This window comes from Mobula birostris, chromosome 7 (assembly GCF_030028105.1).
Source record: "Mobula birostris isolate sMobBir1 chromosome 7, sMobBir1.hap1, whole genome shotgun sequence".
Lineage (NCBI taxonomy): Eukaryota > Metazoa > Chordata > Chondrichthyes > Myliobatiformes > Myliobatidae > Mobula > Mobula birostris.
In genome coordinates, this window is record NC_092376.1 from 143,684,794 (window position 1) to 143,699,616 (window position 14,823).

At 39.2% G+C, this 14,823-nt stretch overlaps 1 protein-coding gene across 1 annotated transcript in view; it reads right to left on the bottom strand.

The window, feature by feature from the left end:
• Nucleotides 1-1,700: 1,700 nt before the first annotated feature.
• The window catches only part of LOC140200972 (polycystin-2-like protein 2), a 59,799-nt gene continuing 46,676 nt past the window's right edge, over nt 1,701-14,823 (bottom strand). Inside the window, exons 10-14 of the mRNA XM_072264612.1 lie at nt 11,879-11,977; nt 10,440-10,558; nt 7,401-7,440; nt 3,901-4,022; nt 1,701-1,845 (exon numbers count right to left, since the gene is read on the bottom strand). Coding sequence (XP_072120713.1) covers nt 1,701-1,845; nt 3,901-4,022; nt 7,401-7,440; nt 10,440-10,558; nt 11,879-11,977 — 525 coding nt within the window. The remainder of the gene's footprint in view (nt 1,846-3,900; nt 4,023-7,400; nt 7,441-10,439; nt 10,559-11,878; nt 11,978-14,823) is intronic.

A 14,823-nucleotide genomic window follows, 5' to 3' on the forward strand; every position in this document is an offset into this window, starting at 1 on the left:
TTATGAATGCTCTGATTTGTGAAGGCCAATGTGCCAATGTGCCAATAGCTCTCTTTACAACTCTATCAATCTTTCAAGGAATTATGAATATGTATTCACAGATCACTTTATTCTACTGCACTCCTCAGTGCTCTACCTTCACTGTTTAATTTCTACTCTGGCCTGTCCTCCCAAAATGCAACACCTCACACTTGACTGCATCAAATTCCATTTGCCATTTTTCTGCTCATTTTTCCAGCTAGTCCAGATCACATTGTGAACTTTGATAACCTTCTTTGCTGTTCACTATACCTCCAATTTTGGTGTCACCCCCAAAGTTGCTATTTGAGTTTACTACGTTATCATCCAGATTGTTGATATAAATGACAAACAACAGTGGAGTCAGCACTGATCCCTGCAGCACAACACTAATCACAGATCTCCAGTCAGAGACACAACCATCTACTACCACCCCTTGTCATCTTCTGTTAAGCCAATGCCAAATCCAATTTACTACTTCACCCTGAATACCAAGGAACCTAAACTTCTTGATCAGCCTCCCTTGCGGGACTTTGTCAAAGACCTTGCTAAAGTCCATGTAGACAACATCAACAGCCTTTCCTTCAACAAACTTCTTTGTAACCTCCTCAAAAAGCTACCCTATTTTGCCTGAAGTCAGTAAGCACCTCCTCTTCTGTAATCTGACCTAAGTACTCTTTTATAGACAATAGACAATAGACAATAGGTGCAGGAGTAGGCCATTTGGCCCTTCAAGCCAGCACCGCCATTCACTGTGATCATGGCTGATCATCCACTATCAGTGTCCAGTTCCTGCCTTATCCCCATAACCTTTGATTCCACTATCTTTAAGAGCTCTATCCATCTCTTTTTTGAAAGCATCCAGAGACTTGGCCTCCACAGCCTTCTGGGGCAGAGCATTCCATATATCCACCACTCTCTGGGTGAAAAAGTTTTTGCCTTTTGTGTCCTGTGTAAATACAGATGCAAGAAAAGTAATTCAAGATCTCCCTAATCTCTTTTGGCTCCATGCATTGATGACCTCACTGATCTTTAAGAGGATCAATTTTGTCCCTTGCTATCCTTTTGCTCTGAACATATCTATAGAAGTCCTTGGGTTGCTCTTTCACCTTGTCTCAAGAGCAACTTCATTTCCTCATTTAACCCTCCTGAATTAAGTGTTCTCTTGCATGATTTATTTTTATACTCCTCAACCCATTTGATCCTAACTGCCTACACCTGATACAATATGTGTCTCCTTCTTCATCTTAACCAGTTCCTCAATATACCTTAAAAACTGAAGTTCCCTAAACCCTTTAGATTTGGTTTGTATTCTAATAGGAACTTAAAAATTCTCTACTCTCAGTATTTCATTTTTAAAGGCATCTACTTACCATACACCCCTTTGCCTGAAAACAATCTATTCCAATCCACATCTGCTAGATCTCTCTTGATGCCATCAAAAATGACTTTTGTCTAATTTAGCATTTCAACCCAAGAACCATTCCTATTCTTCTCCATAATTATTTTGAAATTAATGAAATTATGAAAACAAGATCCAAAGTGTTCTCCTATACATACTTCTTTCACCTGCCCTCTCTCATCCATGAATAATATATAACAAGAGGCAATATCTCCTTATATATACTGCTGTGGTAGAATTTAAGAGAAACAGTACTCTAAAATGACAACAAACTGTAATGTTATTTTCTGACCTTTGCAACATGGGATGGTGCCTGGTTTCCACTCTGCCCAGATGTTTGCTTCTCAAGCTTCTCCATAATCCAGTCAATTTGAGATGACATATCATTCATTCTCTCTTCCAGTTGATTTATACGCATAATAAGACTAAAAGAAAGTTACATAAAAAGATTAAACCTTGTGTATCCACAAACTACAGAGCTAAGGACACAGCTCATACATCAGGGGATCTAACCTCTCCTCCATGTCTATATTTCTTGCTACTTCAGTGAAGCAGTCAGGATAATCAAAGACTACACCCATCCCAAACATTCTATCTTCTTGCCTCTCCCACTGGGCAGGAGATACAAAGGCTGAAAGCACATACCACTAGGCTTGAGGACAGCTGCCATGGAGGTACGTTGCTGTCATAAGACTATTAAATTATTCCCTAATTACTGGGGCCTAGTATAAGATGGACTGTTGACTTCAAAATCTATCCAGTTATGATTTTGCTTTTTACCTGCACTGCACTTTCTTTGTAGCTGTTACACTTTTTAAATTCTGCATTGTAATCACACTATATAGTGATTTGGTCTGTATGAACAGTGTGCAAGACAAGTTTTTCACTGTACTTCAGTATGTGACAGTAATAAACCAATAACAATACCAATACAATATTTAACAATATAGGAATCTTGTACTATAACATCTCTCTGACCCCACTGTATTGTTCACATAACAATTATCCTATTTTTTAATTTGATTGTGCATGTCTTTCTCTAACTGTATCTGCCTTATAAATTGTATGTCCTCGTATTTTTGCAGCCCTACAAAATACTAAAGCAAAGTGCATAACAAGTTAAAATCTTTAAATATGGAATATTCATATTTTAATAAGTTAAATAGTTTGGTAAAATAAGTGTTGTAGTAATTGGTGAATTTGAGGTTATTTCTGAAAATAACTCACACAGTTTTCAGTTTTTGCTCTACCCTTTAGTAAGAATGGGAGGAAAATTCCATTAGAGACAAGGAGAGATGATACAGAAGAAACAAATTGGTCTAAAAGGGATGCAGGAGCAGAGTTACTTGGAAGTATGCATACACAAAGTATTACAAGTAGCTGACAGTTTGTGAAAGCAATTAATAAGACATGCACAATTTATGGCTTCATCAATGGAAGCAGGGAAGTCATTCTGATACTTTATATAACATTCAGGTCAAGGATTATATCCAATTCCGGTTATCTCTTTATATAGGCAAGTTGAAAGTTTAGGGAAGGTCAGGAAAATAATTATGAGAATAGTTACTCGAATAAGAGGCAATAGTTCTGAGGATAGTTTGGAGAGGCTTATGCCGTCTTCTTTAGAGAGAAGAGATCTGATAGAATTTGCTCTCGTGAAGAGCCAATGTGGACAGATGTATCTATGATATGCACTATGACACTAGTCCACCCAGAATTTCCATACTCAGCTTCTACAAAATGACAGGATGCAAGTCATCAGGTGCTAAGGTAAGTTGGCTTTCAGTTCCATTAATTTCTCTAATATCATCATTTTTATTTATCTTGTTATTATACAGCATGCATCATAGACATTTCCAGCATTTTCATGTTCTTTGGAGTCTTTCATTTTTTGCCTTCTAGCTCAGAAAATTTCATAGGCACAATGGTTTTCACTGCAGGACTTGTACGCGTCCAGGACAAAGAAGGAGCAGTATAAAATCATTTCGGATACTACCCAACCTACAAACTGCCTTTTCCAAAAGCCCCCCTTCTGGAAAGCACCAGAAGGCTATTAGAACAAAAACTTCACGCCACTTTAAACATTTCTGCTCCCGAGCATTTAATCTGATCAACCATTCTAGTTAGCCAACCCTACCCCTCTGCACTTTAAACACTTCAAACCACTTTTTATAATATTATTTACATTGTAAATACATGCTGGTATTTATGCATATTCTATTCCATATCCATACTTTAACCTCTAATTTTACTTTTTATATAATTCTTTATTCTTTATAATTATTGAATGTTGTCATTTTTGTTGCATGTAATGTCCTAACCAACATACTGAAAATTTTTATACTAGTAAATGTGTATGGTGAATAAAGTTGATCTTTGACTCATGATCCTATCGAAGAATAATAAAGCTTTGAAATTGGTACTTCGCAGAAGATATTCCTTGACTTAACACCTATGCAGAAAATAATTTTAAAACTCACAAGTTTTCTTTAGCAGTAACTCGTCTTTCGGATTTCTTTATGGGATTGCGAGGATTAGTGGGCTCTTGCTCAGGTTCTCTGTAGTAATATTGATTTGAAATCTTTTGTCGATGATGTATCCTCTGCTCAAAGACAAGAATGGATTGTTCAGAATTACAAAATTAACCACTTCGGTTAGAAATTTTATTTGTATTAGCTACATAAAGTGTTAAGAAATGAGCAGGAGCTGTATGTGATCAACAGAATTTATTGAGGCTTACTGAATTATTTTCAAATACACATAAACAACAGGAATTCTGCAGATGCTGGAAATTCAAGCAACACACATCAAAGTTGCTGGTGAACGCAGCAGGCCAGGCAGCATCTGTAGGAAGAGGTGCAGTCGACGTTTCAGGCCAAGACCCTTCGTCAGGACTAACTGAAGGAAGAGTGAGTAAGGGATTTGAAAGTTGGAGGGGGAGGGGGAGATCCAAAATGATAGGAGAAAACAGGAGGGGGAGGGATGGAGCCAGGAGCTGGACAGGTGATTGGCAAAAGGGGTTACGAGAGGATCATGGGACAGGAGGTCCGGGAAGAAAGACAAGGGGGGGGGGACCCAGAGGATGGGCAAGAGGTATATTCAGAGGGTCAGAGGGAGAAAAAGGAGAGTGAGAGAAAGAATGTGTGCATAAAAATAAGTAACAGATGGGGTACGAGGGAGAGGTGGGGCCTAGCGGAAGTTAGAGAAGTCGATATCAGGTTGGAGGCTACCCAGACGGAATATAAGGTGTTGTTCCTCCAACCTGAGTGTGGCTTCATCTTTACAGTAGAGGAGGCCGTGGATAGACATGTCAGAATGGGAATGGGATGTGGAATTAAAATGTGTGGCCACTGGGAAATCCTGCTTTCTCCGGCGGACAGAGCGTAGATGTTCAGCAAAGCGGTCTCCCAGTCTGCGTTGGGTCTCGCCAATATATAAAAGGCCACATCGGGAGCACCGGACGCAGTATATCACCCCAGTCGACTCACAGGTGAAGTGTTGCCTCACCTGGAAGGACTGTTTGGGGCCCTGAATGGTGGTAAGGGAGGAAGTGTAAGGGCATGTGTAACACTTGTTCCGCTTACACAGATAAGTGCCAGGAGGGAGATCAGTGGGGAGGGATGGGGGGAACGAGTGGACAAGGGAGTTGTGTAGGAAGCGATCCCTGTGGAATGCAGAGAGACGGGGGGAGGGAAAGATGTGCTTAGTGGTGGGATCCCGTTGGAGGTGGCGGAAGTTACGGAGAATAATATGTTGGACCCAGAGGCTGGTGGGGTGGTAGGTGAGGACCAGGGGAACTCTATTCCTAGTGGGGTGGCGGGAGAATGGAGTGAGAGCAGATGTACGTGAAATGGGGGAGATGCGTTTAAGATCAGAGTTGATAGTGGAGGAAGGGAAGCCCCTTTCTTTAAAAAAGGAAGACATCTCCCTCGTCCTAGAGTGAAAAGCCTCATCGTTGACTTTATTAACTTTGCCTCCAACTTTCACCCTGCCCTCAAGTTTACCTGGTCCATTTCCCACACCTCCCTCCCCTTTCTAGATCTTTCTGTCTCTGTCTCTGGAGGCAGCTTATCCACTGATGTCTACTATAAGCCTACTGACTCTCACAGCTATCTGGACTATTCCTCTTCTCACCCTGTCTCTTGCAAAAACGCCATCCCCTTCTCGCAATTCCTCCATCTCCGCCGCATCTGCTCTCAGGATGAGGCTTTTCACTCTAGGACGAGGGAGATGTCTTCCTTTTTTAAAGAAAGGGGCTTCCCTTCCTCCACTATCAACTCTGCTCTTAAGCGCATCTCCCCCATTTCACGTACATCTGCTCTCACTCCATCCTCCCGCCACCCCACTAGGAATAGGGTTCCCCTGGTCCTCACCTACCACCCCACCAGCCTCCGGGTCCAACATATTATTCTCCGTAACTTCCGCCACCTCCAACGGGATCCCACCACTAAGCACATCTTTCCCTCCCCCCTCCCTCTGCATTCCGCAGGGATCGCTCCCTACACAACTCCCTTGTCCATTCGTCCCCCCCATCCCTCCCCACTGATCCCCCTCCTGGCACTTATCCGTGTAAGCGGAACAAGTGCTACACATGCCCTTACACTTCCTCCCTTACCACCATTCAGGGCCCCAAACAGTCCTTCCAGGTGAGGCAACACTTCACCTGTGAGTCGACTGGGGTGATATACTGCGTCCGGTGCTCCCGATGTGGCCTTTTATATATTGGCGAGACCCGACGCAGACTGGGAGACCGCTTTGCTGAACATCTACGCTCTGTCCGCCAGAGAAAGCAGGATCTCCCAATGGCCACACATTTTAATTCCACATCCCATTCCCATTCTGACATGTCTATCCACGGCCTCCTCTACTGTAAAGATGAAGCCACACTCAGGTTGGAGGAACAACACCTTATATTCCGTCTGGGTAGCCTCCAACCTGATGGCATGAACATCGACTTCTCTAACTTCCGCTAGGCCCCACCTCCCCCTCATACCCCATCTGTTACTTATTTTTATGCACACATTCTTTCTCTCACTCTCCTTTTTCTCCCTCTGTCCCTCTGAATATACCTCTTGCCCATCCTCTGGGTCCCCCCCGCCCCTTGTCTTTCTTCCCGGACCTCCTGTCCCATGATCCTCTCGTATCCCCTTTTGCCAATCACCTGTCCAGCTCTTGGCTCCATCCCTCCCCCTCCTGTCTTCTCCTATCATTTTGGATCTCCACCTCCCCCTCCAACTTTCAAATCCCTTACTCACTCTTCCTTCAGTTAGTCCTGACGAAGGGTCTTGGCCTGAAACGTCGACTGCACCTCTTCCTACAGATGCTGCCTGGCCTGCTGCGTTCACCAGCAACTTTGATGTGTGTTGTTCAAATATACATAGTTGGTTTTACTTACAACCTAGTTGCCTGATGTAGTTGTGATGGTTGTATATATTACAAATGTAAGAACTTTTTTTTGTAAATTCCATTTTATGGAAGTGCTCATTTCATAGATTATGCAGTTAAATTAGAACAGTCTGATTAATAACCAAACTTATATAAATAGGTGTGTCTGATTGGAAACAAACTTAGTTATTAAATTTTTGAACAGTGAGATTTGTTCATAAGTTCCCCTTAATAAGTTCAAAGAATTATTCCTTAATGAGACATTACAATATTTTCTCTTGCTACTGCTCAGAATACTTCATGGGTATTTTCCCCTATTTTTTCTGTTTTTATTTCTGATTTCCAGTAACTGCAGCATTTGCATCATCAAGTATTCATTGAGATTTTTATAGGAATTAATTCATCATTATTCTTGCATCACATGAGAACAGTTAAAATCTATAAACTCATATGAGTTTATATTCTTTCATAATCTTATATATCCTATATATTTTCAACTAAAATCAGGACACTTTTTGATAATTACTACAAATCTTCTTTGCATACATGTTCACTTAACTTGTCCCATTCATTCTTCATAAATGTCATATCTCACCTTTTTAGATTCTGTAAGATCAAGCTCTTCATCTTCATTCCTACAAGAATTAGTGAAGGATAATTCACCTTGTATTAGTGATTTCTTCACTGACTTTTAAAAACATATATATTTTACAATTTATTAGGCAAATAATATTTTATTGTGCAATAAATTAAAAATTATACTGGAATCATTTATGTCAAAATTCTAGTTTACAATGTAGCATTAGTTGCATTCTGTTTTGGAACATTGTCTTTTCATGAAGAAAACAAGACATTTGGTAGTCACATTACATGTACAATTCCTTCTGAGCCTATTTCATTGGTTTTGCACTTGGTAACAATACTGAGCAAAGGGGGATGAGTGCATTTGAACTACTGACATTTCAATTTTTGAATTTTTAGTTTTTCGTGCTTTACAATTTTCCCTTTTTTTTGTCTCTACTGTGGAAAAGGGGCATGTGATTCACAAGTAAAAATTCTCAGTTAAATTGTTCCCTGGTTGTAATACTCATTTATGTGAACAAAGGGTTGGGGCTGAATACTTTTTCAAGGCACTGTATATTTTGTTACCCGTATCACAAAGTGTTTACTGTGCAATTGTTATAATGAGAAATATCTGGCCTGTTGCTGTTTTGTGTTTGCCATAAGATTACAAAGCCAGTACTTCATAATAATTACGCAAGTATTATGCAACCAGTCCATGCGGACCAAGAAGCCCATTTAAGCTAGTCCCATTTGCCCACACCTGGACCATGTACCTACCCTTCTTACCCATGCGTCTGTCCAAGTACCTTTTTGACATTGTTAACATACCTGCTTCAAACACTTCCTCTGGTAGTTCTCCCTATATACAGACCACCCTCCAGTTGATAAACTTGCCTCTCTGGTTCCTATTAAATTAAAACAATAACTAAATCTAAGAACACTAATTTTTACCCTTTTGCTACAGGGAACATGAACATTCTATCCCTTTAAGGCTCCTCATAGTTCTCTACATGACAACCTCCTCTGTTCCAAAGTAATCAGTCTCACTTAACCACTTTACTCATAGCTACAATTTTTCAGTCTTGGTAAAATTTTTAAACTCTTCTCTGCACCCTCTCCAGTGCAATCACGTCTTCCCAGGACTCAATCTAGTAATAAAGCTGTGAGCTAACTAATGATATATACTTACCTGTCTACTCCATAGTCATTCTTGGCTAATAACGAAAAACATCCATATGCATGTTTAGCTTCCTTATTGACCTACTGTGTTACTTCCAAAGACTACTACTATTACTACATCGACTCAGGCCTAGGGGGCCGGCATCGGGCACGATGACAGACTCTCCACTTCTCCCTATCCCTCATCAGTGTGTTCGGTTCATCTACATTAGCCACGCCACTGTCTTCTAAGAGCGTGTTGACCATAGTCTTGTGAGGGCGCCCAGGGTTCATCCTCCCATGCTTGGGCTCTCATATGATGACTAGGCTGGCAGGTAGCTCGGGGTGGTGTAAACAGTGCCCCGCTAGTTGCAGTCTACTCACCTCGATTTTAGTGGTGAGCATTGGTAGGTCATCATAGAGCTCGACGTTCGTCATGTGCTGTTGCCAACTCACGTGAAGAGCCATCCGGAGCATTCGTGTATAGCAACCATCTAGAGACTTCTGCATAGTCTTGGTGAGTGTCCATGTCTCGCATCCATACGTGAGAATGGACTCTATGACTGCTATGAAGATCCTCTTTTTAAGCCCTCTGGTCAGGTTCGACTTCCAGATTTCCTACATGTCATTCATAGCCCTCCACGCCAGCCCCTTCCGTATCTTTATGTCCTTTATGTCCAAAGACCTTTAGATGTATATCACAAGGTCCCTTTGTTCCTTCACAACACTGAACATCCTCTCATTTATTGTGTCTTCCCTTTCTTTATTGCACCTTTTAAAATATACTAACTTACATTACATTGATATAAATTTCATTTGCCTGTTTTCTGCATAACAGACTGGACCATCTACATTGTCCTGCTATCTGAAGCTTTCTAATTTTCTGCCAACAAATAATCAATTCTTGTATGATCTTGAAGTTTGAAAACACCTCACTCATTTATTAACATTTATCACACAAAGCAAGGGAGCAAGTATTAAACCCTTTGCCATTTCGAGGCCCTTGAACGTTCATGATCAATGGTTATTTTGCAGCTAAAAATATTTTTGCTACAGCAGCAACTTGGGCTCCCTGGCCAAGTCTATCATCTGACAATGACCTGCATTTTGGCTGCCATTCATCACTTTCACTTATTGGTGGAAAGTAAACTGAAATTTCTGTTGTAAGATATGGAAAATAGCAGACTTCAGTTATAACTATTTTTACTGCCAGTGATTTTGTTAAGGAGTTCCTAGTTACAAATTCCACTCAGTATTTTATGCAGAATGTCAAAATCACACACCAGAATCTGACAGAAAAGATTAACCAGATATGTCAGACCTTTTGGCATGTTTTACAAAACAGCCATTCCAAAACTGTAAACAATTGTTGATGCACATGAAGCATTTTTAATATAAAAACTGGTGTCCCTATGTAAATTCATCATCAGTGTATTGTAGCATTATAATTGGACTTTGAACTCTAATCTTCCAAGTTAGAAACAAAAAAAAATTGCTAAGGAAAGAGACAGAACAAATGATTATTTTCATGTAATTCATCAGTCAATCAAAAAAAGCAACCAAATTCCTTTAAATATTATCTTCAATTAAATATGCATATTAGATCTGACTTCAAAGCCCTGGAAAATGCGCTAGCAGGGGCAAACATAACAGGCAATTTTATTATGCTGGGGCAATTTATATCTATTTACCCTTTTAAATAATGGTCTGGTTATTTCCTCAGAGCTGCTCAGAAAGTCCACTGGATTTTCTTCAGTAAAGGTTTTCAAAAATTCTTGCAAGTCTGTGGTACTTGAACTGGAGCAACTTCAAATTATTTTGTGCTATATTTGACTTTGATATTCAAGTCTGCAATTTAATTGTACTTATTCTTTCTCTGACTTTCTTGTATGTGGATAGAAATGTTTAGTACCTCTCAAGATCATGCTGTAGGGCTGTTTGGCTTCCTCCACCATCTTTGTAGCCAGGCGATTGATGAGCTTTGGTTCGTAGATTTTTTAGATTTAATTTAATAAGAAGACTATTGTAACCCTGTAATTAACATTATAAAATAATCTATTAAAGTTAATTTTCAAATTAGAAATAACTTGAATCCTTTAGAATTTAAGCTTGTATCATGATTACAGAATGCACACATTATTCCATTATAAACATAATCTATTTTCTTTATCAAATTCACTCCTATAAACAAAAATGGACCAATTAAACTATACCCTTATGTATTAAGTTATTATTTAAACTGTTCATTTTTGTTTCTACCCCAGTGTTGGAATAAAGGCAACAAGGAAAGGGGAAACCCTTACTGTGATGAATATTCTTGCTATTTTTGTTACTGTTCAGAGAACAAATGAGGAAAATAAGATCAAATTTGCTTCTAGTGTTTTGCTTTACTTTTTTCAAGATTATCCCAGCTCTTTTGCCCTTTTTTGTAACCTGCATATTGGGTCCTAGAACTGTTTAATACTCACCAAGAATAATGTTACTTACAGGTTTGTGGAAGAATGCCTAAGCTTGAAAAATTATTACTTTTACAGATGAGAAACTTCTTTGTGTGATTTTTATTCTGCCTCTGCAGATCTTCACAAACAGCTAGAATATTTTAAACCCTATTCATTTTCTTATCAACACAATGACAGCTCCTTAGGATCAGATGTAGCTTTCTCTATGGGAAGTCATGTTATAGGATGGAGCAAATGACTATTAAGAAACATAATACATATAAGTTGACATACATAAGTTATCAAATCATGGCCCAATCAAGTGGAGAAATATTTAAGATACAGTAGCATTCATTTTTCTTCGTGTCTTTACAAGTTCAGAGTATGCAAAGAAACTAATGACTAATTAGTGATTTTTGAAATGTGGACATTGTTGGAATGTGCAGGAACCAAAGGTAATGAGCATAGATAATTTATCCAGAGCAATAGGTAGACTGGAGGAAATATTTTTGGATAACAGAGGTAGATATAACTAGAGGATATAGATTAGGGTAAGGGGTGAAAATTAGAAAAGATTTGTGGGGGAGGGGGGATCTTTCTAACCTGGAGAGTAGAGTAACTGGAATACACAGCCTGAGAGAGTGGTCGAATCAAAGTCACTGACAGTATGTAAGAAATGTCTAGATGAGAACTTGGATTGAATATACAGAGTAGGTTATGGGTCAAGTGCTGGAAATGAAATAGTACAGGTATGCCCACAGGTCTGCATGGATAGGGTCAGCTGAGTGGCCCGTTTCCACATTTATCACTCTAAAGAAAGCCTTCAAATGAAATATGTAACAGAAAATACACCATAAATAACAAATAAACTAGCACCTATTTTGAATAATTGAGATTATGATTAATTTCCTACCTTTCTGGCCACATCATAAATATCAAAATCTACTTTTTGTAATGTTTTATCATCCTTGACTTCAGAATAGGTATCATTAATGATGGCCAAAAACACATTCTGAAAGGAAACATATCAATCGGGCAATACATTCTGCACATACCATATAAATCATGAGTATGATTATTTGCATGTACTCACATCAAAACAGAAATCCTATAGAACATCACTTCCATAATAAAACCCAGACAAACTGTCAATCTGAAGCGAAGTTAACATCAACTTTTAGGTTTTGTTAATAGCATAAAAGCTTAATCTTAGTATGCAGCAGGGATGGCATGAAATCTTAAAGATTGGATCCCCTCCTAGTGCAACTAGTCTGCAGTGCATCTAAGGTTAGAAGAAATCAGAAGCATCACTTTGTACAGAGGCATGCACAAACCTTAGTTAAATTACAACTTCAGTCAAGAGAAAATCTGCAGATGCTGGAAATCCAAGCAACTCACACAAAATGCTGGAAGAAATCTGCAGGCTCAAAATGTCGCCTGTACTCTTTTCCATAGATGCTGCCTGGCCTGCTGAGTTCTTCCAGCATGTTGTGTGTGTTGTTTAAATTACAACTTCATCATAATAAGTCTTTTTGCTGAGATTCATGACACATGAACAATTCCATGTATTTCTAGGTAATATCTATAATGGTACAAGTCACAACAACAGTTTCAAGATTAGAAATTCCACTGCTTCTAGTTATCATCATAGAGTCAAGTAATACAATATAGAAATAGGCACTTGAACCCAACTCAACTGAGCCGACTAGGACGTCCATCTGAGCTAGTACTATTTGGCGAAGGTTTGATCCATCTCCCTGTAAATCTTTCTTATCCATGTACCTGTCCAAATGTCTTTTAACTGTTATTCTTGTACCTGCCTCAACTATTTCCTCTGGCAGCTTGTTCTAAATATGCATCACTCTCTGCATGAAAAAGTTGCTCCTCAGAAGCCTTTTAAAGTTTCCCCTTTCACCTGGGAAAAGACTGTGCATTCATCTTATCTATGCCCCTCATGATTTTATACTCTTCCATAAGTTCACTCCTCAGTCTTGTTAGCTCCAAGGAATAAAGTCCAAGTCATCTTAATGACATTTTTCCAATCCGAGGGTAACCAAAACTGTACACAATACTCTAGGTGTGGCCGCAACAACATTACATCCCAACTCCTAAACTCAATACCCTGATTGATGAAGGTCATCATGCCAAACGTCCTCATTACCACCCTGTTCTACATGTGACACCATTTTCAAGGAATTATGTACTTCTAATCCTGGATTCCTCTGTTCTACAACACTCTCCAGAGCCCTATCGTTCACTGTAAAAGCCCCCCCCTGGTTTGATTTCCAAAATGCAATACTTCACACTTCTGTAAATTGAACATTTGCCATTCCTTAACCCATTTAACTAGCTGATCAAGATAACACTAATTTCTGATACCTCTTCCATGTGCCAATAAGTAGTGCCATCTGCAAACTTACGAGCTATGCTATGCACATTCTTATCTAAATCATTTATATTCAACATGAATGTGGTGAGGGTTTTTAATTAATGCAGGATAATAGTTTTAAACTCAAAATTACTTTTGCGGGTAGGAGCTGGGGATAATTTTTATTGTCACCAATATCCGAAGGTTCATGTTTACTGGTAACGGTCTCCTATCTGAATGTTACAGAAGAGTAGTTACTCTATTTCACAGCAGAATTGTACTGCTTGCTGCCATCTGTACTATGTGTAACTTTTCCTCACACTGTGAGTGTCACCAGTAGTACTCTGTTCTGATTACCGCAGATGATGTTTCTTAGACACTCACCAAACAGTAATTTGCATGTTTGCCAGGGAAATCTTCACATTAATGCTTACTATCTGAGGGACAAAATTGATACTCCCATTTTGCAGGATTGTTGATAGTTATCAGGGAGTGAACAGATGGTGTCTGGGAGACCTTGGTCCCCATATATCCAATTATAAATCTCTACAGATTTGCTGAAGCATTAGCCACTTTCCATATTTCCCTTGAGCACCTTATAAAAATATTGCAGCATGGAATTGTATGGAATATAAGGAGTTCATTTAGTCATAAGTAATTTAGCAAGCTCTTTGAGAGAGCTATCCAGCTAACTCAAGACTCTAGTCTTTCCCTGTTCCACTATTTTTAAAATCTTGAATAGATATCCAGCTATTGAATCTGCTTGCTGACCTCCACCAGGCTGTTCATTCGAAATCACAAATATGTTTGATGCATAAAAAAGTCCTTCTGTCTCTGAAATTTTTGCCAATCAACTTAAATTTATTTATTCTACTTACTAAACATTTTGCACCTAGATGTATTCATGATTCTTAACACACCTCTCAACTCTCCCTTCAGCCTACAAACCTAACTTCACCAGTCTTTCTACGTAACCGAATTCTCTCATCCCTGGTACCAGTCATCCTCTAATGCACTCTCTCTAAGGCCTTGACCCCTAAAGTGTAAATGTGAACAGTTCTAGCTGAATAGTTTTCTATTCCTTTCTGATTAAATTCAAGAATATGTCATGTTTTTAGCAGCCTTCTTTACCCATCATGCTACGTACTTTTTTAGGTGTCGGAAAAACTCACCGGATGTTTTTCTTTCCTTAACTGGCTTTAAAATTATGCTATTTTGTTCAATGACCTCTCCTTGTCTTTTTAATGGAGCACTTTACACTTCCTGGTTTTGAAATTTAGTGGCTGCATCTCTACTCTTTCAACAGTCTGCCTGGATCAGGGATGCATAAACTTTTGGGCTTGGATAGCAATTTTTAGTTTGGAATAGAGTTTACTGGACAAATATTGCTGCTGACACCTCTTGAGGTGTGTGCAATGAAGCACTTGATTGCCATCATTTACACATTGTTCTACCTGCACACGGAACCCACTGGAAAACTGAAGCAGTAT